The 26,930-nt window shown below is 44.1% G+C and overlaps 1 protein-coding gene across 2 annotated transcripts in view; it reads left to right on the forward strand.

Annotated features, from left to right (window-relative positions):
- Positions 1-16,495, forward strand: part of DERA (deoxyribose-phosphate aldolase) — a 62,381-nt gene extending 45,886 nt beyond the window's left edge. For both annotated transcript variants that reach the window (XM_076342151.1, XM_076342140.1), the window contains exons 7-9: positions 2,362-2,474; positions 12,166-12,315; positions 14,080-16,495. In XM_076342151.1, coding sequence (XP_076198266.1) covers positions 2,362-2,474; positions 12,166-12,315; positions 14,080-14,136 — 320 coding nt within the window. In that variant the 3' untranslated portion in view covers positions 14,137-16,495. The remainder of the gene's footprint in view (positions 1-2,361; positions 2,475-12,165; positions 12,316-14,079) is intronic.
- Positions 16,496-26,930: the final 10,435 nt, after the last annotated feature.

Raw genomic sequence — 26,930 nt, forward strand, 5'->3', positions numbered from 1 at the left:
AATAAATATATAAATGCACTACTTTTGTACTAATACTAGTTTTTAATCTCTTCTTGTTTCTATGAAGTCTGAATGAGATTTTCAAAATTGAATAATAATTTGATCCGTTAATCTTTTGAAGCTACTAATTTTATTTTCCCCTCTTTGCAGTCTCTGAGGCTCACAAATGAATAGAGGTTCATTACTGGAGTCTGCATTTAATAACCATTATCCATTATCTTGTAATTAAGACTCCCTGTAACGAATCATGAGGACAATGCAAAAATACATAGTACATTTCTTTAATGAACTGGAAAATGTTCATCTTGTTCTATTTAGTAATGAGTTGCTGAATAGTCGTTAAATCCACTGGAGAATAGAACTAGATGGATTTTGAAGACTATCTTGAGTTTGTGGTTAATCTATTAGAATTAAAATTTCATCTTCTATTTTTATCAACAGCTGATTAGAAGTCATTCTGTTTGACCAAATTGATTAGAAGACCATATACAAGGGCAGCTGTTGTTTAATGAAAGTTTTTAATGAAACTGTACCATAGAGACTTGTAATTATAAGACTTATAAAAGCTTTGACTTACCTTATACTAGAAAAAATGGAAAGTATTGCACTGAAGGACTTTAAGTGCTACCTTTCGAAAGGGAAATTAAAAATACAATTTGGCGATGAAGTTTCACTTCCACTGTTACTTGTTTTAATGTGACTATCAGATGTCCACAGTGTCTCTCTGGAAGGGAGTAGCTCTGAAATATGTAACTCAATTGTCTCTCCTGTGTGCTCCGTTCTTCGCAAAGCTCAATCAACTATTAATTGCCTCTTTTGCACATTGCACTTTTTCTGGAGTTGGAACTTTTTTTGCAAATAACTGTTTCTCTTTAGAATGGGAATTGTCATAGGAGGATGCAATTTAATCACCAATGGGCTGAGTTAGTGCCTACACAGGAAGCCTACAGAGAAAACCGTGGTCTTACAAGACACAATGTTAGTGATACCGTTCGATTATGTTTAAATCACAGGATGCAGAAACATGCCTGGCTTTGTCTTAACTTCCCATCAGGCTGAGACCTAGCTGTGTGCCAATCAGCTGTGTCATCAGGAAGACGGGTCTCTGGAGTGTGCCGCAGCACACAGTCAAAATGCAATCGAGGCAGCCCTTTAGTTTGAGCCACTAGTGAAACTTTCCTTGCTTACTCTAGGGGATGTTGTAGAGGCATCATCATTCAAATAAAAGACAAAATGGACCCTAAGCCAAATTTGAAGTGGAAGCAGATGCAGTTCCACTTGACTTAAGTGGATGATGCACTACTGTGCGATGTTTGAATTATCCCTCTTCTTCTCCCGATTACTTTTGATAATTAATGATCCCGCAGTACACCTTTTCTGAGAAGTAGGTTCCTAGGGATGAAGTGTGCCCTAATGCAATTAAAGAAGTTTTGTCGTTGTATTGTGTCAATGCAGGATCATACACTGCAAGGCAAATTTTTTGGTTAGTGTCTTAGCTTTTTGTTATATCGTGCTGCAGGATTCGTTTTAAGCCAACCCAGGACATCAAGAATACACAAGAACACTACACAAGTATTCAGGACAGGCAGTGGAGAATATTGTTCACATGTGAGAAAACAGAAAAAAATAAGCCAAGGCTAACTCTCCTTCTTTAAACAACAGAGATGTTTTGACCTTGTTACTGCATTATATCAGACCATGGCTTTAAGTATAGTAATTTGCAATGTTACAACTGCAAAATGCATAAGAAGGGAGTTTTTTCCCCTGTTTACAGTATCACACAGCTGGTTTCGTAAATACATGTGGGATTTCTTCCCTTTCACTTCAGACAGCTGCGGGAGATACAATACTAGACTGTGAAATGTGAGACTAAATAGATGCAAAGTTAAAGTAAAAAAACTGATGAAAATTGTTTCTATTCAGAAAGATCCTTGTGGAAGTAATAAATGTTGATTTATATGCAAAATTTGTTCGGAGGAAATAATTTCCATTGTTGTGGTTAGTCAGAGACATTCCTATTAATGTATATATACACATATATTGAGTGTCCGTACAGGAACATATATTATATTGGACTGCCCTGAAGAGATTGTTGATCTGATAGCTAGAGCAAAGAATTAAGAGCTGGGATGTTCATTTAGCCGCTGGGATGTCTGATTTGCTCTGAAACCGGATGGATATCATCCTCCTGCTCTAGCCTCGACTAGACCAAGGTTAGCACCAACACCACAGGGATGTACATGTAGAGAAATGCTTCATAATTGCTGTGAAGCATGAGGACATCTTTGGAGGGTGTGAACTATGTATGTGCAGAGTGGCTCTTGTTCTAAAACTACCATAAAGCTTTTTACTTCCTTCCAGGTTCCGATTTTATAAAGACGTCTACAGGAAAGGAGGTGGAAAATGCGACCTTTCCAGTTGGAGTAGTCATGATGCGAGCCATTAGAGAATTCTACTGGCAAACTGGCAACAAGGTAATTCTTGCTACCTTTATAAAAATTAAGCAAACAGGCTCACTCGGAAGGAAATAAGACTGTAATAGTTTCAAAATGTAGAACATATAAATGCACGTACGTTAGCTTCCGTGGCTATATGAGTGTCCTGGTTTCGGCAGGGATAGAGTTAATTTCCTTTCTAGTAGCTGGTACAGTGTTTTGGATTTAGGATGAGAACAAAGTTGATAACACACCGGTGTTTTAGTTGTTGCTAGGTAATGCTTACACTAGCCAAGGACTTTTCAGCTTCCCATGCTCTACTGACTGAGGAGGCTGGAGGTGCACAAGAAGCTGGGAGGGGGCACAGCCAAACTGGCCAAAGGGACATTCCATACCATGTGACGTCATGCTCAGTACATAAACTGGGAAAAGCTGGCCGGGGGGGCCGCTGCTCGGGGACTGGCTGGGCATCGGTCAGCGGGTGGTGAGCAATTGTGCTGTGCATCACTTGTTTTGTGTATTATTATTATTATTATTATCATATTATTATTATCATTTTATTTCAATTATTAAACTGTTTTTATCTCAACCCACGAGTCTTTCTAACTTGTGCTCTTCCAATTCTCTCCCCCATCCCACCGGGTGGGGGGGAGTGAGCGAGCGGCTGCGTGGTGCTTAATTGCTGACTGAGATTAAACCACGACAGTCCTTTTTGGCGCCCAACGTGGGGCACGAAGGGTTTGAGATAATAACAGATTAACCGGAGTGTATTAAGGAACTTATATCTGTTAATAGTTGTGGGTCACAATGTTGGTTTCTCTGTTCTCAATATTGATTTGTATAATCTGCATCGCGCTCTTTTTCCTGCTGTACATGTTAAAGATTGGTGTTGGGTTTTGCAGTTTGCTGTGGTCTGCAGTGAATAGTAATGTCTCGCTTGTGAGGTTTGTTTTTAGAACATTGACCTTGACGTTTCTGTGGTATGTAAACTTCGCAATGAAGCCGTTACTGTACCATGGATACCATATCGTGGAGACAACTAGCAATTGCAGTAACTTTTCTGAGAGTTTTTTTACGGAGGAAATACAGAATGGCAGTGTCACTACCTTCTTCTATGATGTTTCCTCCTTCATTACAGTAATTTTTCAGTATTTTGAGCATCCTTGGGCAGTTAAGATACTTCTATTAATACTTCTTGGGAATATTGTTTCGGTTTTGTCTAAAGTTGGTAAGCAATTTAAGAATATCATCCAGAGATCTGCCCCAAGGCTGAATAATTATGAGTGGCAGGGTGTGTGGGACAAGATGGGCAAGTACCTAGGCCAATGGGCACCCCCAGTGTTTTGGAACTTCACCCCTGAGCAAGTGCAGAATCCTGAAAAGTTAGTAGAATATTTGGAAAAAGTATGCTGTCACCCTGGCAACTCTAGAGAGATGCAACTCATTGCAACGTGCTGGGGCCTGGCCCATGCCTACCGAGCCCTGTTCAACACCATTCAGTACCCTCAAAGGGAAGAGAAGGTCTCTGGCTCTGACAGTAAAACGACACGCACTGCGGCCACTCAGACCCGGGCAACAGGCCGTGCAGCCACTCAAACCCGGGCAACACGCACTACGGCCACTCCAACCCCGGCGACAGGCTCTGCGGCCACTCAGACCCCGGCGACAGGCCCTGTGGCCACTCCAACCCCGGCGACAGGCCCTGCGGCCACTCCAACCCCGGCGACATGCACTGCGGCCACTCCAACCCCGGCGACAGGCTCTGCGGCCACTCAGACCCCGGCGACAGGCCCTGCGGCCACTCCGACCCCGGCGACAGGCCCTGCGGCCACTCCAACCCCGGCGACATGCACTGCGGCCACTCCAACCCCAGCGACATGCACTGCGGCCACTCCAACCCCGGCAACAGGCCCTGCGGCCACTCAGACTCCGGTGACATGCACTTGCACTGCGGCCACTCCAACCCCGGCGACATGCACTGCGGCCACTCCAACCCCAGCGACATGCACTGCGGCCACTCCAACCCCGGCAACAGGCCCTGCGGCCACTCAGACTCCGGTGACATGCACTTGCACTGCGGCCACTCCAACCCCAGCAACACGCCCTGTGGCTGAACCAAAGAACGAGCCTGTGCCGGTATCAGTCGCCCCTGTACACAAGAAGAAATCTTGGAAGCGGAAGTCAGCTCGTTTAGTAAGGGAGGAAGAAGCTTCTTCTAAAAGGGAACCGGAGGAAGAAGTATACGAGACAGATGACCCTAGAGAAGGAGAGGGTATTTCAAGGACCCAAAAGGGTACAGGTGGGCTTTTGGTATAGCTGCCTTGGAGACGGAAGAAATTAAGCAGCTGTCCACCTTGCCTGGTCTCTCGGAGGACCCTTCTGTTGTGGGGTTGCTGAAGGTCGAAGACCAACAAGTGCCAATCGCTACCACCACAGTGCACCGGCGGCAATATCGCACCAACCGAGACTCCCTGATTCCCATTCATGAGCTGATTCGTCGACTGGAGAGCCAAGGAGTGATCAGCAAGACCCACTCACCCTTTAACAGTCCCATATGGCCAGTGCGGAAGTCTAATGGAGAGTGGAGACTAACAGTAGACTATCGTGGCCTAAATGAAGTCACGCCACCGCTGAGTGCTGCTGTGCCAGACATGCTAGAACTTCAATATGAATTGGAATCAAAGGCAGCCAAGTGGTATGCCACAATTGATATTGCTAATGCATTTTTCTCAATCCCTTTGGCAGCAGAGTGCAGGCCACAGTTTGCTTTCACTTGGAGGGGCGTTCAGTACACCTGGAACCGACTGCCCCAGGGGTGGAAACACAGCCCTACCATTTGCCATGGACTGATCCAGACTGCATTAGAACAGGGTGGAGCTCCAGAACACCTGCAATACATTGATGATATCATCGTGTGGGGCAACACAGCAGAAGAAGTTTTTGAAAAAGGGAAGGAAATAGTCCAAATCCTGCTGAAGGCCGGTTTTGCCATAAAACAAAGTAAGGTCAAGGGACCTGCACAGGAGATCCAGTTTTTAGGAATAAAATGGCAAGATGGACGTCGTCAGATCCCAATAGATGTGATCAACAAAATAACAGCCATGTCTCCACCAACTAGCAAAAAAGAAACACAAGCTTTCTTAGGCGTGGTGGGTTTTTGGAGAATGCACATTCCAAATTACAGTCTGATTGTAAACCCTCTCTATCAAGTGACCCGGAAGAAGAACGATTTCAAATGGGGCCCTGAGCAACGACAAGCTTTTGAACAAATTAAACGGGAGATAGTTCATGCAGTAGCCCTGGGGCCAGTCCGGGCAGGGCAAGATGTAAAAAATGTGCTCTATACCGCAGCCGGGGAGAATGGCCCTACCTGGAGCCTCTGGCAGAAAGCACCAGGGGAGACTCGAGGTCGACCCCTAGGGTTTTGGAGTCGGGGATACAGAGGATCCGAGGCCCGCTATACTCCAACTGAAAAAGAGATATTAGCAGCATATGAAGGGGTTCGAGCTGCTTCAGAAGTGATCGGCACTGAAGCACAGCTCCTCCTGGCACCCCGACTGCCGGTGCTGGGCTGGATGTTCAGAGGGAGGGTCCCCTGTACACATCATGCAACTGATGCTACATGGAGTAAGTGGGTCGCACTAATCACACAACGGGCTCGAATAGGAAACCCCAGTCGCCCAGGAATTCTGGAAGTGATCATGGATTGGCCAGAGGGCAAAGATTTTGGAATATTGCCAGAGGAGGAGGTAACGCGTGCTGAGGAGGCCCCAATGTATAATGAACTACCAGAAAATGAGAAGCAATATGCCCTGTTCACTGATGGGTCCTGTCGTCTTGTGGGAAAACATCGGAGGTGGAAAGCTGCTGTATGGAGTCCTATGCGACAAGTTGTAGAAACGGCTGAAGGAGAAGGTGAATCAAGCCAATTTGCAGAAGTAAAGGCCATCCAGCTGGCTTTAGACATTGCTGATCGAGAAAAGTGGCCAGTGCTCTATCTCTATACTGACTCATGGATGGTGGCAAATGCCCTGTGGGGGTGGTTGCAGCAATGGAAGCAGAGCAACTGGCAGCGCAGAGGCAAACCCATCTGGGCTGCCGCATTGTGGCAAGATATTGCTGCCCGGGTGGAGAACCTGGTTGTAAAAGTCCGTCACGTAGATGCTCACGTACCCAAGAGTCGGGCCACTGAAGAACATCAAAACAACCAGCAGGTGGATCAGGCTGCTAAGATTGAAGTGGCTCAGGTGGATCTGGACTGGCAACATAAAGGTGAATTATTTCTAGCTCGGTGGGCCCATGACACCTCAGGTCACCAAGGAAGAGATGCAACATACAGATGGGCTCGTGATCGAGGGGTGGACTTGACCATGGACACTATTGCACAGGTTATCCATGAATGCGAAACATGTGCTGCAATCAAGCAAGCCAAACGGTTAAAGCCTTTTTGGTATGGAGGACGATGGTTGAAATATAAATATGGGGAGGCCTGGCAGATCGATTATATCACACTCCCACAAACCCGCCAAGGCAAGCGCCACGTGCTTACAATGGTGGAGGCAACCACCGGATGGCTGGAAACATATCCCGTGCCCCATGCCACCGCCCGGAACACTATCCTGGGCCTTGAAAAGCAAGTCCTATGGCGACATGGCACCCCAGAAAGAATTGAGTCAGACAATGGGACTCATTTCCGAAACAACCTCATAGACACCTGGGCCAAAGAGCACGGCATTGAGTGGGTGTATCACATCCCCTATCATGCACCAGCTTCTGGGAAAATTGAACGATACAATGGACTGTTAAAGACTACGCTGAGAGCAATGGGTGGTGGGATGTTCAAACATTGGGATACACATTTAGCAAAGGCCACCTGGTTAGTCAACACTCGGGGATCTGCCAATCGAGCAGGCCCTGCCCAGTCAGAACTTTTACGTACTGTAGATGGGAATAAAGTCCCTGTAGTGCACATAAAAAATATGCTGGGGAAGACAGTCTGGGTTATTCCTGCCTCGGGCAGAGGCAGACCCATCCGTGGGATTGCTTTTGCTCAAGGACCTGGGTGCACTTGGTGGATAATGCGGAAGGATGGGGAAGTCCGATGTGTGCCTCAAGGGGATTTGATTTTGGGTGAGAATAGCCAATGATCTGAATTATGTGATGTTAAGTACTAATTATAGTTATAATAGTTATACTAATAATACACAGATATACTAATAATACTAATAATATTATATGCCATACTAATGTTATTATAATAAGAATCACCCAGATTAATGAAGAATAACTTCAGTGAAACCAAGCAAAGCACAGTGATGATGGTACCAGAACTGACTTCAACCTGAAACAATCCAACACCACATACCATCTCCATTTTTCCTGCCCTGAAAGATTATTATGACAGATGGAGCCTGAAGTCATGGACTAAATGAACTCACCGAACATTTTAGAGGGATGGCCCACAGATGAAGGGAATGATATCTGTGTATGTGTGTATATATATATATAAAAAGGGGTGGTGATTAATGAAAATGTACTGGAAAATGTGAGACTTGAGCATGATGCAAATGGTATAGAATAAGGGGTGGATATTGTCCTGGTTTCGGCAGGGATAGAGTTAATTTCCTTTCTAGTAGCTGGTACAGTGTTTTGGATTTAGGATGAGAACAAAGTTGATAACACACCGGTGTTTTAGTTGTTGCTAGGTAATGCTTACACTAGCCAAGGACTTTTCAGCTTCCCATGCTCTACTGACTGAGGAGGCTGGAGGTGCACAAGAAGCTGGGAGGGGGCACAGCCAAACTGGCCAAAGGGACATTCCATACCATGTGACGTCATGCTCAGTACATAAACTGGGAAAAGCTGGCCGGGGGGGCCGCTGCTCGGGGACTGGCTGGGCATCGGTCAGCGGGTGGTGAGCAATTGTGCTGTGCATCACTTGTTTTGTGTATTATTATTATTATTATTATCATATTATTATTATCATTTTATTTCAATTATTAAACTGTTTTTATCTCAACCCACGAGTCTTTCTAACTTGTGCTCTTCCAATTCTCTCCCCCATCCCACCGGGTGGGGGGGAGTGAGCGAGCGGCTGCGTGGTGCTTAATTGCTGACTGAGATTAAACCACGACAATGAGCAATAGGTAAAGGGACTTCTCTCTTTATTCCTCATTTGATTTGCTAGTATTTGTATACTTAAAAAAAAAAAAAAAAAAAAAAGGCAGCACTTTTGGCTTTCCTCCCTTGAATAACTGTCACTTCATTCCCTGAAAGCTCATGCAATCTTGCTGCATTTGCATTTGAGTTTTGTTTCACCATTTAAGGTATTTAAATGGTCATCTCCATTAATAACAGGGCAAATCCCAAACTGACAGTGATTGGCATACTCCCATAAACCTCAGTGGAGCTATACAAATTTATAGCCATTGAGAGTCTGTCCAGTGTACACAACTGTATTTTCTGACTTTATTCTGGCAACCCAAGAGATAAATTCTGCTCTTTCCTCCCTTGCCAGAGGGGCTTTCCAAGGGGACAAGAAGGCAGATCCAGTTGGATCCTGTTGTCTGGGATGGAGGGAGGGAGGGACAGGGGCCGGAAGAACATTATGTCCTGGTACACAACATTTATCCATCAGGTCACTGTCAAGTGAGGTCAGTGGAGGCAAGGAGCAGGGGGGAGCATACGGCAGAGCCAGTGGTGGACTATCTGTGCATCCATCCTTGCGCTGAAGCAGTGAGAAAGGACGAGGTTATCCAGGAAGGCTTAAGCCACCTCTCACCTCCTTTATCCACAGGCAAGTGGGGACTGCCAGTTAGATCTGGTGCTGGTGTTCAGCAGTGGGCTTTGTCCTCACCTGCAGCCTCAGGGAAGGAAATCATACCTCTACCTAAGACCCTCTACCCATTTCTGGGTCACCTCTCCACCTCACCCTTCTGTCCCTTCTGCAGGTGGCCTTTCAAGGTATGATGTTAGGACATGGGATGACCAGTGGGATAGGGGCAGAGATGGCTTCAGGGGCTGTTGGAGCTTGAGGAGCACGTGACAGCAGGTTAGACGTGTGTCCGTCTGCTCTTTGTAGTCATCTAGATGAGGCCAGCATGGATCCCTGGGCTGTCCTCACTCCTCCCTTCCCAGCCTGCATCTCTTTCTGCCACACAACGACTCGAGCAGCTCCAATAGTCTTGCTTCTGCGGGAGCATCGTCACTGCTGCTGACCTGAGGCAGATCCCTGGGGCCGGGTGACTCACCTCGGCACCGGTGCTGCTGACACGAGCTGTGTGCCAGAGGTTGGGCTCTGCTGCATTAACACAGCTTTGTACCTATAATTGGATATAAGTATTGAATTAACTTTTTGCTTTAAAAGGATGCATTCATGGCATGAAATGTGTTATTAAGAATGAGTGCTTATGTCTGTGTGCATGTGTGTGTCAGTGAATTAGATGTAAACTGACTTTATGTGCTTTTATTAACTGAAGACAATATTATCAATGACGAGATTTCTAAATGGTTTCTTTAACAAACTAATTTTGCTGCTGTAGGGATGCTTTCTAGCAAGGCGTTGGCTGGGAAAAACAGGTTAATACAGAAATTAAACTTCGAGGAAAGGAACAAGTTGCAGAGTAACATTTATTGAATGATAAGCTGTGGTGGTGATATGAAAAGTGTGCAATATAATGGGAAATAATCTTTTCCTGTCATTACTGAAGGACATACATAAATTGGTTTTTCTGTTGGGAAAACCCCCAACCCAGAAAAACTTATTACTTTTAATAATATAAGGTGAAGAGAAAATTCTTGAGGAGATGAACTTATTAAGCAAAATAATGAAATGCTGTGAAACAGCAGGAAAGTGGTAGCTGGACTTTGTACCGCTCTTGAATTAAATTCCAACCCCCCTTCCTTTTTGCTTTTTTATGGCAGTCAGATGTGCCGTTTGGAAAGCTGGTAAATGGAGAAGAGGACAGGCTTGTCTTTGTCAGCTTTTTTGCAAAGAAAAGTGCTTCCAGAATTTGCTAAAAAGGGAATGAATTCTGCATGGTGTTTTTCATTCTCTTCTTAACTCTATTTTACTTGTTTTTGCCACAGATTATCTCAAAGAGCTGTAATATTTCTAGGAAGAAATCTAAATTTGAATTTCATTAGAATTTCTCTTCCTGAGGGAAAACACATTCCCACTATTTTAATTTATTGTCTAGAAAATGCTTTTCCAGTTGCTGTGGTTTAAATTCCTTTTGGAAATCTAGTATTAACAGATGTATGCATACACTCATCCATCCATCCATCCATCCATCCATCCATCCATCCATCCACCCACAAAAACACAGTCTTCATGTTTTGGATTTATCAAGCTTTTCCTGTTATTGTTCTTCATAATCTTATTGGAAATACGCTGTTATCATGATGCTTCAGTGTGAGAGAAGGATTTATTCTGTGTTTGTTTGTCCTGAAATCACTATTAAAAAAATTACAAAACACATTTAAAAACAGATACTTTTTGATTCTACTATTATATCCATAAGGTACAAAGAAATTCTCAATGCAGTGAGGTTTCAGGAAAGTATATACAGAAATCAGGACGATAATTCTTGCAGGAGGCGGCTGACAGGAAGGAGTACCCAAGGTAAAGGTTTATGGCAGAAGGAAATGTAGAAAGAATCACTGTGTGCTACTGTACAGATTGCTCAGATTTGATTTTTTTTTTTTTTATGCAGAAACACTTCTTCCTAATCCTCCTTGTTTTTCAAGAGTTTAGTAAGCTGCTGCAGGCCAACATTTTGGCTAATGCAGGTGACAAAATTTTTGACGAGGGATTTGATAGCTGTGTGTCACAAGCTCTGTCTCAGAATAAGATGCGTTTAAATGGCACGTAACCAAAAGACTGGCATTAGGGGTGCATGCCAAGTCACCTCAGTGCTGGCTCTGCACAGCAGGTTGATCATGGGATTGAAGACGTGCTTTACCTCAAGATAGGTTTTTCTTGGCGTGTGTGCCTCTACATACATGGCAGTTCACCTGACCAAATATGACACGTATCTCACATCAAGTGACTGAAAGCATATCCAGCAATGTGTTGGGAGAGAAGTTTTGCAGTTCCTGTGAAGCACAAAACTTTCAATTTTTGGTAAAGACAGCCCTAATTTAATTCCCATTTGGAAAATTTTAGTGAAAATTAAACCTCTGATATGTTTGAATGTACAGCCCAATCATGTATAACAGTGGTCCACAGGCTTTTTATAAAGTACAACCATCTCTCACTGCTCTCCACATGAGTCAGCTGCCTCACGTGCTTTATTTCAGCTTCTTTAGTGTTATGTTATTGCATGTATATTTGTTGTTATATATTTGGAATTAGATTGTGACATGGGCAGCAGGTGATATGCAGATATCCCAGGTCCTGCCTAAATCCCTTGGCTTAGTATGTGCTATGGGCAAAGTACTCCCATTAGACCTCAAACCCAGCTCCTGAGGAAGTGCACTGGGGTCAGAAGTATTACTCCCTCAGCTGTGTCCCTCAGGATGAAAATGTTATCTTTCGCAGTGATGGCTGAGGCTTGATAGCTGTCAGCGCTAGTCCAGAGCTTATACTGTTTGCAGTCAGATACTTACCAAGTAGAGTTGTTACATACACCACAGGCACTTTGAGACTGCAGGTGTACAAATGCTGATTGCTCTTCTAGCATTGCTGATGAATGAAAATGCATATTGCACTTCTTTTTTCTATTTAAAGGTTGGATTTAAACCTGCTGGGGGCATTCGGACGGCAAAAGAAGCTATTACTTGGCTTATGCTGGTGAAGGAGGAACTGGGAGTGGAATGGCTAACACCAAAGCTCTTTCGCCTGGGTGCCAGTAGTTTGCTGGAAGACATTGAGAAACAGGTTAGTTGTTAACTGTTTTCAGCTTGGTGGAGAGAAAAAGTAATCTTTCTAAATGTGCTGGCTTACTGTTTTTGCAGAATGTGCTTTCTGGTGCTGTTTAAAAGAAAATAGAACATACATCTAATTCATTATTAACGACAGGTTCACTTCCAGCCCAGTATTTCTTTAAATTTGGCCTGTCATTACAGACATCTGGGACTCTGATATTTCAGCAGCTGGCAATTGCCTGGGCCAGGTTTGCAGTGCAGTGAGCAAAGAGGCTCAGTTTGTACACATACGGAGTCTTCTGCAAATGCACGGTGGTGTGCTCCCTGCACTCCTAGCTGTTGCCAGTTCAGCTGACCCTCAAAATATCTCACAGACCCTTTGTGTCACTGTGCCGCAACTGTTCACGATATATTTCCATGCTGTGGAGAAAGTCACGTCTCATCCTGCATATGGTACTGCTGATAGAGAAGTTTTTCCATATTGATTATTTCCTGGAGAAGAAAAGCAATTGCCTCCTATAAAGCCTCATTTTTCTAATTGCTTTTATTTTTGTGCAGGCTGGCTGCTGTGTTTTCTGGCAGACAAATACTGTGTGAGGTGCAGTGGCAATGTGTAGTTCCCGGTGGGAAGAAAGGTTCTGACCTATCTACCCACAACCTACCTCACTGGCGCAGGGGATCAACCCTGAAGGATACAGCATAGTTGAGAACAGTGTAGTGTCATAGGAACTACTAAACCGTTAGAGTTTCTGAACTTCACTTCCATGCTCATTAAACCCAGGAGATGAGGTGATATTAGCTTTAACCAAGAAAAAAGTTTGAAAGTCCTTGTGCTGTTGCTGCTGGTGGGAGAACGTGAGATTTAGGGGATTTGGGGAAGGAAAAAAGCATCAGTCTGTTCCCTTTCCTCACCTTTCCTAGCAACTGAAATACTGACATGTCTTAAGAAATACAGAACAGCTGAGAGATGTCAGGTGAATATTCATGACTGTTGAAAACCCCTGGCTCACTCCTGCAATGAGAATAATATTGGCTTGCTTCATTGCCAGACTGCCTCTGCCTCACTCTTGACCTAAAATCATGTCCCTGGTTATGACAAAGCAGCATGAGCTTTCTTGTTGGACTGCCATCACTGCTGAGTCTTGCAACACAGCTAGTGATTGTGTCACACGATTTGTTCTGATTTCTTAAGGGTAGCATCCTTTTATCTGCCAGGGATTGCACAAATGCCCCAGTCATGACCAAAGCTCTGCTATGCTGTGCCATGTAAAAAAATGTAAGATAAAATGTCCCAATCTTTATATTAAATAAAACAAACACGTATTTAAAAAAAACAATCAAACATAGAAAATGAGGAGAACACTCCTCAACCCCCAAGACAGTACAGTTAAAAGAATAGTTTGAAATAAGCCATATAAAAGCATAAGCAATTTTGGATACTTTGAATATCACAAAATAATATTGAAATCATCAGAATCGGATTACAGTGAGAGTAAAGCATTGTCTTCTACCTGTCTCTTTTTGAAAGCTTAGTTAAAAGCAACAAGTCTTTGCTTTTTTTCTTTCTTTCTTTCCAAGCAAAGCAGCAAGAGCCCTTAGTTCAGATCCTATAAACAAGTATATAAAGGTATATTACATCATATTTTACGCGCACACACACACACACAAACAAATATCCATCATCTTCATCTGGCATGCCTTTAATTTGTTATTTCCTTGACACTTTCAGATTTATAGTCATATATAATTCCATCATAAATTTTATTTTTTCTTGCAGATTTTCTATCATGTGACTGGCTCTTACGCACTTCAGCATGACCTGGCAATGGCTTAGACACAAAATCAACTCAGGATTACTTTTACAAAAGAGGTCTTTAAGCAAACAGCATTCAGAAGTCTTCTGACAACCAAGTGCATAAGATAGAATTAAAGGCCTAATTCTCCCTTCTTCATATTTTATAGTATTTAAAAATATGCTCAAGTCTGCTGGTTGTACTTGATCCAAAAGCAGAAAAAATGGTAATTCTGAAATAGTTAAATAGTTAATACTTACAGATTTGCAAAGTCTTCCTCAGACCAGCCTGAAAAGCTTATTAATGGCAACACTGAAATACTATGAAAAAGATTTAGGTGGCCTGGTAACACTTTGCAGTCGCAGAATATGAAATATCTATGGACTGTTTCAGATTGCTAATTAAGAGCTACAGATCTTGGAATAGCTTTCCATTCACCTCAGACAAAATGTTCTGCCACAGATGTGTTGCGCTATTAATTGTTATGTTGATTCAGTTTCAAGCATTGTAACCTGAGAAAATGAAACTTGACTATTGCTTTCTTTTATAAAATGTCTCTGTAGCAAAAAAAACCTTTTTTTTTTTATTTTTCCCCCAAACTTGGGCACAGACATCCATATTTAGACCCTTGAATAAAGGTGGCTTGATTTCTAGAACAGCTGAGTATCCACAGTTGCTCCTGAAGTTAATGGGAGCTCTGGGTGATCAGAACAACTGAAAATCAAGCAGCCTCTATATAGGTGCCTAACTATGCATTCAGGGGCCTATTTTTAGGCATTTCACTCTTAAAATTTTAGTCTAACTTGCTTAGAATCTCCCATTCCTGTCTCCTGTCATTTTAAAACACATTCATGCAAATCTTTCCATTTTAATGTAGGGGGGTTTGACTGTCAGTTTGCAGGTGTCACTGCTATGCTGGCTGAACTTCAACTTTGCCATTCTAAAAGCAATTCTTTAATTTAAAAGGTGATTTGAATTGTGTCCTATATGGGGTTTACAGCTTTAATGTAAAAAGTACTTTTCTCAGAGCACATTAAGAATAATACCGAAATCATCAACACCTTTTGAATATCAGACTGGAGCTAGTAAATTCATTATTTCAGAACTGCATTCTGCTCACTAACCAGAGTTGTACTAAAAACTTAATTATCTTATCATCATGACTAGTCTCGCTGACTTAAGTAGGTCTCATTAGGGAAGTAAGAGGAGGAGGATTTTGCTGTAAATCAAGCTACAAGGTACATTTATTACAAAGAGATCTGTGCCTCATAAAGATAATAACTCAGTTATTTATCTGGTTATACCACCTGAATCACTAGTGCTCTGCAAACCACCTTGGACGGATAGGAAAGCTGAATAGGGGAAAAAACAATAATCAGAAAAACAACATATCCAGAAAGTAAAATCCTATATGCAGTGCTCGGTACTAAAAATAGGCCTTAATTTCCCAGGAAGTAGTTCATCCAAGGCTCTCAGCCTTTTTCTGGTTTAGGTCTCAACACAGAAGATGAGGCTGAGCTGTGACTGTATTTTCGCACATTTGTTTTCCTGGAAAGTGGCCTTTTTTGCCATGGGTTTTCCTTCCGATTTCACTGCCAGTTTCTTGAGGGAGAAATCCAGTGCCTGTTTGTGTATTTAGAGGAAAATTCTGCTGCTGAGCTTTCCGAAATACAGACCCTGTTATATGAAGTCAGCTCCCACCAGGTGCTTGCCAGGTTGACCCTCTGCCACGCGCTCCCAGCAACCACACACTGGATTTTGCTGCTGTTTAGCTTTAGCCGTATAAATGTTAGAGTGTATTTCAATACTTATGTCACAGAAAGATTCACCTCACTTGCAAAGTACACTTTTTTGTTGTTGGTTGTCGTTTGGACATTTAGGGCGAAGATAGAAGCTATTTTTTGGAGATGCTTCACCTTTTTCTAGGTGAAAGACTCTGTGTAGTTCCTTAAAATCAATGAAGGTCCAACTTTGCCACCTAACTATTTAACGCGAGTACCTCTGAGAACAACCTCACTGTTTCCACGGGAGCTACGTGTCGATTAATGAGCTTGCCAGGAGGGATTGTTTATATTTCTGTTGATGGCCCCCCTTCGTTTTGATGTGCACATGGGCTGCTGCTGGTTACTTTGCTTCAGAGGGAACAGGCTCCATTTAGCGGAGGGAGAGGTTCGGCTTCCTGAAAAGTCAAAGGTAGCCGCTTCCCTTTTCCATGAACATTACAAACACACCGATGTGAAATACTGTGCAACTCCAAGCCAACTGGTGTTTTGGGAGAAGCTGGTTTGGAAAGTAATTTAAACATTTTTTTCTGTTGAAACCTGTAATTTTTTGGGGAAAAAAAAAGAAAAAATGTAAAAATAACAGAATCTGTAAACACATTCAAATAAAGATGATTCTGGTTTTGGGGTGGGTTTTTTTCGAGGAATAAGCAGAAGGCTCAGTGTTACAGAGTGACTGGTTGTCTTTGATAACTTCTCTGTGACTCAGGTGAGTTGTATTCTTATTGTCTGTGGTTGTGGACCCCCAACGTGACCCAGAGCCTCGTCTTTCACTCCTCCTACAGAAGCTGCTGGTACCAGCCCAGGTATTGGTCTGTTGACAGCCCTAGGTGATGCGAGGGGATGAACCTGGGCCGGGGGTCCCATCAGGAGCAGCAGGGGACCAGGCTGGAGACATATGACAAGGCATGTCCAAGGGGCCCATCCAGGAGACAGCTACCAATGGCGCAGGTCCGAGGTCCATACCAGAGGCAGGGCTGGAGACCAGCACTCCTGCAACGTAGCTCAGGGAGACGCTGAGGGCCATGGGCTGAGCTGAAGTGGAGCTCCTGGGCCCCTGCTGTGGGTGGGGGGAGGCTGGGCAGGGCCAGAAGCGTCGCTGGGCTTATTCCAGCACTGAGCCTGTGAGGGAGCCAAACATGGGGGATACAGGGACCAAGGTGTTCTGAGCTCAGGTCAGAGGCTGGTGTGGCAGAACCTACACCCCCACTCACGGGGAACTGGAAGCACTCACAGTGAGGTCTCCTAGGCTTGCTGCCCTTTGCCATGACCGGCACTTCCACTGCCCGCTCTTCCATCTTTCCCATTGCTGACGGCCGTTTGCTGCTATTTGTTTCCCGTCGTCAGGGGGCAGCTGAGATTTATTGAGGCTGCTGCAGCTGGTTGTCACTCCTGCAGACAGCACGTGAAAGGCAATGGGGACCTGAACTCAGTTGGGAGCCAGGGAGGGGGCGGCGCTCCGTTGCTGCATAGACTTTGGGAAAAGTTCAGATTTAGCGCTGTGCTTCAGGCCATTAGAAAAGGAACAGGCAATTATGCGCTCCCATCTAAATATGTTTCAGAGTATAACATATGTTTTGTGCAAATCAGTCTTGTATGCTAATTTATTATTTTTATAACACTTATTCATTTAGGATTTTAAATAGCTTCTTTTCGTAGACCACATTACTTTGCAAAGAAGAGAATAAATTCAAGAAGAAAGTCAAGTAGAAACTGCAAATCTAGAAGATTCTGCATCAGCTTATTTACAAGAAGAGGGAATTGGGAGAGAGGGTAAGCTTTTTTCCTGGTTTGTAGGAAACAAAGATATTAAATAGTAATTATATGTGAAGTGTACATATCAGCTGGGGCAAGTAATACTTTGATATCTTTATTTCATCGGTTGTATAAGTTCATTCTTTCATTTCCTTTGTGAAGCAGGGAACATACATTATATACCATAGCACATGCTACTGAGACAGAAAAAACTGATCTACTTTTAATTTTATTTTGCTCAGTTGGAACTTTGGCTCCCTGCCTCCCCTAGGGGGGACAAAACCACAAAACAATAGCAGCAAGTTTTATCCAAATCTTGGTGAGCTTTTGCTGAAACTACCAGTGCTGACATCTGGATGATATGTATAGTGTGCAGTAGGAGTAGAATGAGGGAGCTGCTTTTAATTAGATGTAACCTGCCCAGGAGAGAAAGACAGAGAATTGTCCATCTGGTCAGTCCTTGTTTAATAGGGCAACCAAGGATAAGAGTATTCTTAATATGTAAAGACACCATAGGTAAAATTACTGATTGACCATTTTTATTAAAATCCCAGAAAGCCAAAACTCTGCTAAATTTAAGAGGTGGTAAGACTTAGAAAGAAGGAAGCATCAAGAAAGGTTGCAGTCCTTGCGCTCCCTAAAAGCAAGAGTAAGCAAGTGATGGGTGACTATCAGGTCCCAACCAGCTATATTGTAGAGACCTTTTCTCTGTTCTAGTCAATTTACAGATCCTTCCCCTTCTGTGAGGACCTACAGTAACCACTTACCAAGAGAAAGCGTGACAAAGTTGTTTTAATATCCTTTAATGAAATTTAGCATTGATGCAATGAAGGAGTGCCAACAAGATGCTCTAGCCACTCCTAATGAGTCTCGTGATTTTGAGTGGCTCTGTTTTGAGCACTGGGGACATCGTGGGGATTGCTAATGCTTGGAAATCGCAGAAAATATGGTCTTCTGGAAGCAATGCTTTCTTGAGGCATGACAGTTTCAGATCTCCGAGATCACAAGGAGTGTTTGAAAACGCTGAATTGTAAAAGCATCAATTTAGAATTGCTTCCTTAGCTGAGATGAAAACAAAGGGTTTTTTAAAGAATGTTAACAAACTGAGGAAGCCATACTAGAATTGACTACACTTGTTTTTTCAAGTCTTGCTTTCTCTGTGGGAGGAGTAGAGGAAGGAGCTTTGCAGGCTCACCTGGTGGAGATTAGCATCATCTCTATACAGTACAGTGTCGTATAAAACCAAACCCCAAAATGGATGATGGTTTGCCCAGAAAAACAAGGGAAAGCTTTATAAGCTGATTTTTCCATTTCAATAATAGCACAAGCTCTGTTTTTGTTCAAAGTCTTACGTGAGTTCTCACCTGTTTACTAGTCGTAACAAACAGGCGAACAAGCAAACCAACCAACCAGTGCACTTCCTACGTCTGGGCCGAGGCCAGTGAGAAGGCTGGTTTGGTAATCCCGCGGGTTAGGGGTCCCGGCCACTGTCGCAACCTGGAGAGCAAGTGGGCTGATGGAGGAGCCTGCCAAGGCTTACCGTCGTGCCTGCCGGCTGCACGAACCAGCCTGTGCTCTTACTGCCTGAGAGGTTGCCCTGGGGCTGGAAGGTGCTAAAACTGTCTGTAGTGATTACTGGTCTATCGAGAGTTTTTGTTTTCCACCCTAACGCTCAGACCTGAGCAACCAGCTTCTGAGGAGAAGCTGGAGAATGCGTATTCTCCATGATTTAATTACACATAAGTTGATTAAGGATGTTATCTTCATTTCCAGGGGAAATGAAATGTTCAGCCGGCACCATGTCAGAAGTCTGGCTGGCACGTCTCAGCATTGGCTGCTTTCTGCTGCCTTCAGCGGAGTCTTGGGCTTTCTTCAAAGTACAGGCACCGGCTGACCCAGAGTGTGATTTCTTGCTCTAACTTATTTAAAGGCATGAATTGAACCAGAGCAAAGAACGACTATCTGGGCGCTGAACAAGAAGTGCTTTGTGTTCTAGTTAGCACAAATCTGTCCGATTCCCAAAAAACCCGTGAATGCCATCACCCCATCTGATAGCGACTGTAACGAGGCCTCTGGGAGGGCAGTGACAGGAAGATGTAGATAAAGGAAAAAACAGAGGGGTAAAAAGAGAAGTTGTGAGAAGTAAGAGATCATCGCCACCACTGTTATTGCTGCACAGAAGTGTAATCTTTTGTGATCTCTTTGGAACAGGAGGTAAATAATAAAACACAAGGGAGGGAAGAAATTAAAATAAGTGTAGTGTCTGAGTCCATGTTAAAACAGATGTCAGATTAAAAATAACTGAAAAGGAAATTCTACTGTAGGGGGAAAACTGCTTTTTCCTTCAACATTTTATATTCCACCTTCATTACGCGGAAAGTGAGAGAGCTGTAAGGGAAAAGGGGAACTTTTGTTGTTTCCCTCTGAATGTTAAGAGAAGCCTAATGCGAGTGCAGGGGGGATGCTCTGTGGCGTGTGGTGCTGGAGCAATTCTCAGGGTGAAGCCCAGAAGCAGCAAGGGTGTTAAACAGATGCACTGTGTGCGCCGAGCCCTGGGACTTGGAGCTTTAAACCTGCAGTGCTGCACATGCAGGTGGTTTCATCCTCTCCATCCTCCCTCCCTTAGTCCCTTCAGGGTTGATGAGTCCTCTAATGTTGTAAAAAAAATAAACCCTGCAATCTGGTAGGATCACATCATCCAGTAATGCCGCTCTAACTATAGATCTAGGCACCAGGGACTTCATTCTAGTTTCTTCAGCACTTTCAGACAGGCTATTTCAGTGTTTGATGACAGCAGAGCAGGGAACATCTACACAAACGCATATTTTTCCCCACATGGCAGCCAGACCACACCCATCCATGCAGATGGCAAGTACTCACAAAAATACGGGTGCCACTCTGTAAAACAGTGTCATCCCAGGTCTCTTCTGCTAAACGTGCTTCAGAATGGCTTCTAACAATTCATGGTCTGAAAAGTGTCCTGCCCCGCACCTGTTTAAAGCTCAAGGAGCTTTAAATAAATACCTTGAAGATGTGCTGAGGCTGGACTGGGAACCACTACATTTCCTGGAGAGCTAGCACAGGTCGTTTGGCATGTTCAGATTAGCTAATGAAATGAGAATAATCTTTATATGGTTTCCTCCTTTATTCCTGAGTGTGGGATGCGGGTTTAAAAAAAAAAAAGGCACTGCTCTGTGACTAATGCCTCAGCTTACAGGAGGAGTCAGAAATGACAGGTATTGTTGGCTACCTTTACAGTGTGAATGTCCACCGTACTCGAACAACTCGATGGGATCCAGAGCGGATATATTCCTACAGTGTTTGAGAAAAATATCTTTACTTTTCCCTACCATTATCTTGAGCGAATTCCCACAACTCCTATTTCTTTAAGACACTTAAGCTAAGGAGGAGGCAGCTGAGACAGAAGTAAAAGGCATCCTAAAAGGTATCCCCAGCAGACTGAAGGCAAAGCTGTTTCACAATTTCTGAAACTTTTCTTAAGCTTGTCCTGAAAATGCCAGGTGAGATCCCAATGCAGAGTCCTCCTCACGAGAACTGCTGATGAGCAGGAGCATCTTGGCGTTATGCTGGCTTAGGATTTGCCAGAGAGGAAGGGAGCAGACGTCGCCCGAAGCAACTCCACGCAGCCAGTCGGGGTGAAACGGGTATGTTAGCAACACGGGAGAGTACACTGCTTGTTAAATGTGTTGTGTTAGACTACACTCAAATGAGACGCTATTAGCAACGTGTAACATTTTCAGAGAGGATCGCTAGGTATTAATGGTCACTCTCTGGACACACACCACCTCTGCCCACAGACTGTCTCTCAGAGACACAGCAGAGAAGCAGGGATGTCCCCGGTAGCGATGACTTCTCCAGCGGAGGTGGGGAGGCTGAGGTCTCCAGGAGGTTTCACCTGCGCTCTTCCCACTAATCTCATTTCATTCAGCCCCGACTCGTGCTTCTCACTAAAAAGAAAACTCATGACCTTCTGCTCTGAATAAACAAATAAACACATAAATAAAAGTCACTTTAACTGCAGGAAAATATCTGTCTGCTCTTAATTGAGTATATGTTTTCAGAGCTGCCTCCTCCAGGGGAAATTTCTTTGTGGAGCGTTAATTCCATTTCATTTTGCTGAACGTGTCTGCCATTTTCTCCATTAGAGGGCTGCAGAGCAGTGTGTTACAGTGTTTTAGAAATGGATTTAAACCTGTATATGTACTTTGGGCCTAATTTCCTGCTGTATAGCTCTCCTGAACTCAATGGGGTGTAAAACTGGTGCAACACACGGAGAGAAAAAAAAATGTGCAGCGCCGCAGAATCCATCAGTGCTTTGGGTTTTGCTGACGAGATTAAGAAATGCCGAGATGCTAAGACGGAATTTTAAATACACGTGTGACAGGTGAGGCAGATGAGTAAGTTAATTGCTGCTTGTGTGTTTGAACACAGCGTAATTGGTCAATAGGGTATGTTTCCAGAGAAGAGTAGTGAAGTGCATGAGCAAAGCACAACTAGAGCTTTAAATCCTTCATTAGAAACTACGCTTATTCTAGGCAGAAGTTAGAGTCTCTAACACTTATAAGAGTCATAAATGTTATATTCTCCATTACGCTCCAATCGTGGTGTTAGCAAGCTAATTGCTTGGACTGAAATTTTCTAGGTAGATGTCTTCCTCGGCTGAACTTTCTTCTAAAAAAGAGTCAGAAAATAAAGCTGAATAAAAATATGAAGTGGGCTGGGGGTTTTCAGCCCACACCTAGAAACTTTGGCAGTTGAGCTCTGTGAAATTCCCACATTTCAGAGCATGAACCTGTGGCAAGGGGGAGAACGGTCCCGATCCTCGGCACCTGCCTTTCGTGGTGTTAGTACGGCACGTGGTGCCAGCAGGAGGCGTGTAATTCCACCGGCGGGCAAAAGCTAGACTAGAGGGAGAGAAAGGCGCTGGCACGGGTTAGAGAAATAAAGGCAACGGGGAGTGCCAGTGTGAGCAGGGACAGTGGAAGGAAAGGCGTGGGGGGGAGATGCCTCAGAAGACCACAAGCAAGAACTGGCAGCTGCGCAGCAAGAGCGAGGTGATCCGGGCAAGAAGAGTGGGAGTGAACCTGCCAGAAACACGGCGCCTCATCAGGAGAGGAGGAATACTGAGACCAAAAGAAAATGGTTCACAGACCTAATCTCCCATCCATGAATTTAATTTTGGGAATGGCTGGAAGAGAGACAGACAGACGGACCAGGGAACAACACTGTCACTGAAAGCAGCATTTGCAAAGGTTGAGATACGGTGGCACGGGCAGCCTTAGTACTTAGCGTTTTGTAACTTTGAAATGCTTCGCCCTCCAGACCTCGGTGTTTATTCCTTGTTTCTTGTCATGCGTGTCGTAAATTTAATTCATCTGAGCAATTAACTCACTGAGGAAGGGATTGATTTTTTTTGTTCTGTTTTCGCACAGCACTTGCTGCGCCGTGTTGTGTTTCCTGGCTAGTGCCCTTACCTGTCACTAATGTGAACAGGCAATAGCATGTTGATGGAGGTAAATGTGAATTCCAACAATGGAGGAGAATGGTTTGATACAAAATACTGGGATTATATCAGGTGCACCAGGCAAAAATAACAAGTGGAAAATTTAGGATGAGTACCAACAAGTCTTTCTGTAAGTAGTTAGGCGAGGCTGTTTGGCAGCCCATGGGGGAAGCAGCAGAAGCCCCTCAGCTGGGACCCGACCCGAATACAGCGGGGAGGCAGACGGGCTGGATGGTCTAATAGGTCCGTTCTGTCTTTAACTTCTCTGATTCTGCACAGCCTTCCCCAAAAGCCGGCACAAAGGAGTGTCAAAAGATGCAATACATATTCATGGACTTTTCTGGAGCTGCAAACTATGAAAAGAAATCAAGTCGTTCTCATCCATGGACTGAAATTGAGAGTACACTGTAATCCAAAAGGATACCAGCTTGCAGAGTGGCGTATGAAAATCTTATAAAGCTCTGCAACACTCCATAAATAATTTTCAAACAAGAAGCTTTTTGTTTCAGTGATGGCAATACTAAAAAGGAAGAATGGCAAATAGCTGTCAAAAAACGTCTGAAACAGCCTGCACTCTGTACCGATGTTAACTTTAATCACTGCAAGAGTTACACACAGAGTTATCAGTCATTTATTAGAAATCACCAATGATCGTTGCAGAGGTTTAGACTAATGCAGACCAGAGCCTGGTGCCTTGCCAATGGGGCACCACGTGACGGGCAGCCCATGGAATAAACATTCTGGCACGTCAGCATGCTATAAATCCTCTAAATGAAAGAAATTAAAAAGCCAGGAGCAATTTTGAAAACGATTTATGATTGGAGGTGCACTTAGGAGTGCTTTTATTGTCACAGGAACATCTCCTTTCACATCCTTAAGGTGACAGACCCACTCTGCTTCCCTCCGGCTTTCTTGGGCTACCCTGCGACTGCACGTGGTGCAGAGGCGAGCACCATGGGAGTGCGCTGGGTGGTGGGGTGCATACGGGCACTTTAGCAGCACCCCCCTTGTTGTGAGGGCTAGCTTTGCATGGCCCGAGGGTGAGAGAACTGCAAATCCGTTCTGACATTTTAAGTATGCGAAAAGACACCAGTTGTCGGGTGTTTTTTTTTCTTTTACAGCTATACCATAACCATGCTCCTAAGTGCACGTATAAACATTTTATAACATGGATTTGGAATAACACTTGAAAATTAAACTTAAGAATAGTTCCTAAGCAGAAGGTATTCTTATCAAAATAGCAGTCTGTTGCAAGTCAACCCTTTGCTCCATACGTAAAAAGATGCAGCACTATCTGTTAGTGTACTTCTGGTGTAAATATTACTAAATGTTTCACTAAAATACAATTTTAGTACTAATATAGCTATGTTTTCTTAAACAAAAAGTGCTTTCACTATAAAATGAAAGGCAAAAGATTGTGGTTTGCAGGCAGAGTACTCTGTCGCCTATCTAAAGAATAGCAGTGATGATGTGAGTGAAAGACTGGATATCTTGTATATCCAAGATACGGGCATGACAGTTAATCCTGCCCTGAGCCAGTGATACCCTGGGCCACGGACACAAACCTACCTGCAGCATTGCTGCCTTCCTGGTTTCTACTTTGGGCATGCCTTCAGGCGCTTGGCCTTGTGCCTCTTGTTCCTCTGGGGTGGCACTGGGGTGTCCCACACAGGGTGCCATGCACGTGTACCCAGCAGGGCCAGCTGGTTTGGATACATTTGGATTAGCAAGCCTGCCTGATCATCACTGCTTCTATCCACAGCTGGAACAAAATTTTAAAAAACATAGTCTGCATGGGTGATTATTTCAGTTAAAGGCTTACACATCTCCCAGTGTTGCCTGTCTGCTTCAGGTGATTATGGATACCTGTATTGATCTAAAAATATTTCCTCCACATGTTCCCGTAGCTGACTTCTTAGAAAGGGTTAATTTTGCATCTATCTACTGATCCTTCTGATGTTCCCGTCCTGGCGCAACACAGAAAAACAACTTTTATAACTTGGTTGGAGGTTGGCTCTTCAAAGCCAGCAGCTCAGGAGCTGTCTTATAAAACTCTGTGTGTGTTTGCCAAACTTGACTTTTCCTTTGCTGGGCTTTAAACTCCTGCAAGGTTCTTTCACCCTTTTTTGGGGGGGCCCACACTCACTTAGACCCACTCACATCCCCACCTCCATCAAGGCTAGGCAGTGCCTCCTCCCCAGGGATGCCGTGAGTGGACCGACAGTATGGGGCACAATGCGTGGGGACCTGCACCACAGGCAGGCATATGTGACCTTGTGGGGTCCCTCCTCACCCTCACATCGGGTGGATGTGGTGGGAGGGTGTGGGGTTAAAACTTTTGGGGATTACTTATGGAAGGCCTTTCTTGAATTTGCAAGTGTTTATTTACATTTTGTAAGCATCTTGTATTGTGGTTTATCTGTTGTGTTGCTGATACTGACCCTGGATGTATAGTTCACTGATTGCCAGTTAATTACATGTCATTAATAAATCGATAACCTGCTTTGATCCTGATTTGCTTTAAAACATATGAATTGAGCAGCTTTTCCCTGCAACAACACTGATCTTTCTCTGTCCATTTCTTAGAAATAAACCAATGAAGTTGTAAAGCAGACACCCCCCCACACCCCCCACACCCCTGAATGCAGGTATCTCTTTGCACGTACCATACCTCATCCACCACGCTGAACAAAAGGGGCAGAATGAGATAAAAAGGAGCTGGCCACTAAGGGAGAAGCTCCCCATGGCACTGGAAATGAAGGGTACAGCTAAGTGTTTTCCAGGGTAGCAATAACTCTGGGTGGGGGAAAAGATCAACGAGCTCTTGCAGCACAGGGAGAGTACTGTAAGTTGTACAAATTGTGCTAAGGGAAACTGGAGGGACTGGAGTTGTCTCAAATCGAGTGAGCACAAAGAGGGCTTTAAGCTATTCAAGCTTCCTCCCTGCAAAGCCTGTGCCGAGGCACTGCAGGCTCGTAGCTCAGTAGCTTCCCTGCCTCTGTACAGACCAGGTGTTTGTTTGCTCTGTGCATCTAGTCTGGTCTTGAGCTCTCTTCCCATTTTACTGACAAGGCTGCTGAGCAGTGGCTGCTATGACAGTAATAGGGACCTGTGGATCCCTATTTAATAAGAAATAACCTGAGAGAAATTCTTCATCTGCATAGTAAGTTAATGTTCCTCCTTTTTTTCTGATTTGGATTGATTTAGAAATGCCAAGCCATAATTTTAACAAGGCAGATGCTGCTAGAGATGCAAGATGCAACAAAAAGTGATTTAATCATTGTGTTGTATTTAAAACAAGAATATGAGTAGATGTGGTGATGGACATTTTAGCGTGTATCAGCTCCATAACAAGTTCTCCATCCTAAGTGGAGGGGCATGTCTGAAACGGTGGCCTGGGAGCCAGCCATGTTCCTCAGTGAACCGAGGGGCTGTGATCCCACCGCACAACCCTACACACCCCCAGTTTGGTATTTCGGCATTAGAATCTGAACTGCTCGTGTACAAAGTACCTGTGGTTTTGTTAGTGGGTCTGCCTGTCCCCCGCCCCATGAAATCCGCATCAGATCTCCCAGCGGATCTCCATTCTCGGAGAGAGATCTCACTTTCACAGTTTGTAAGGATGTGTGCCTTGTCTCGCGGGGCCTTTTCTTCCCTCTCTCGCCCACCCCATCAACACTCCACCATGAAAATGGGATGCCATCAGGCGCAGTTATTAATACACAATAGAAGTGCCATGTGTGATTGTCTGTGAATGCTCCAGTGTTTTATGTAA

This window comes from Aptenodytes patagonicus, chromosome 1 (assembly GCF_965638725.1).
Source record: "Aptenodytes patagonicus chromosome 1, bAptPat1.pri.cur, whole genome shotgun sequence".
Classification (NCBI taxonomy): domain Eukaryota; kingdom Metazoa; phylum Chordata; class Aves; order Sphenisciformes; family Spheniscidae; genus Aptenodytes; species Aptenodytes patagonicus.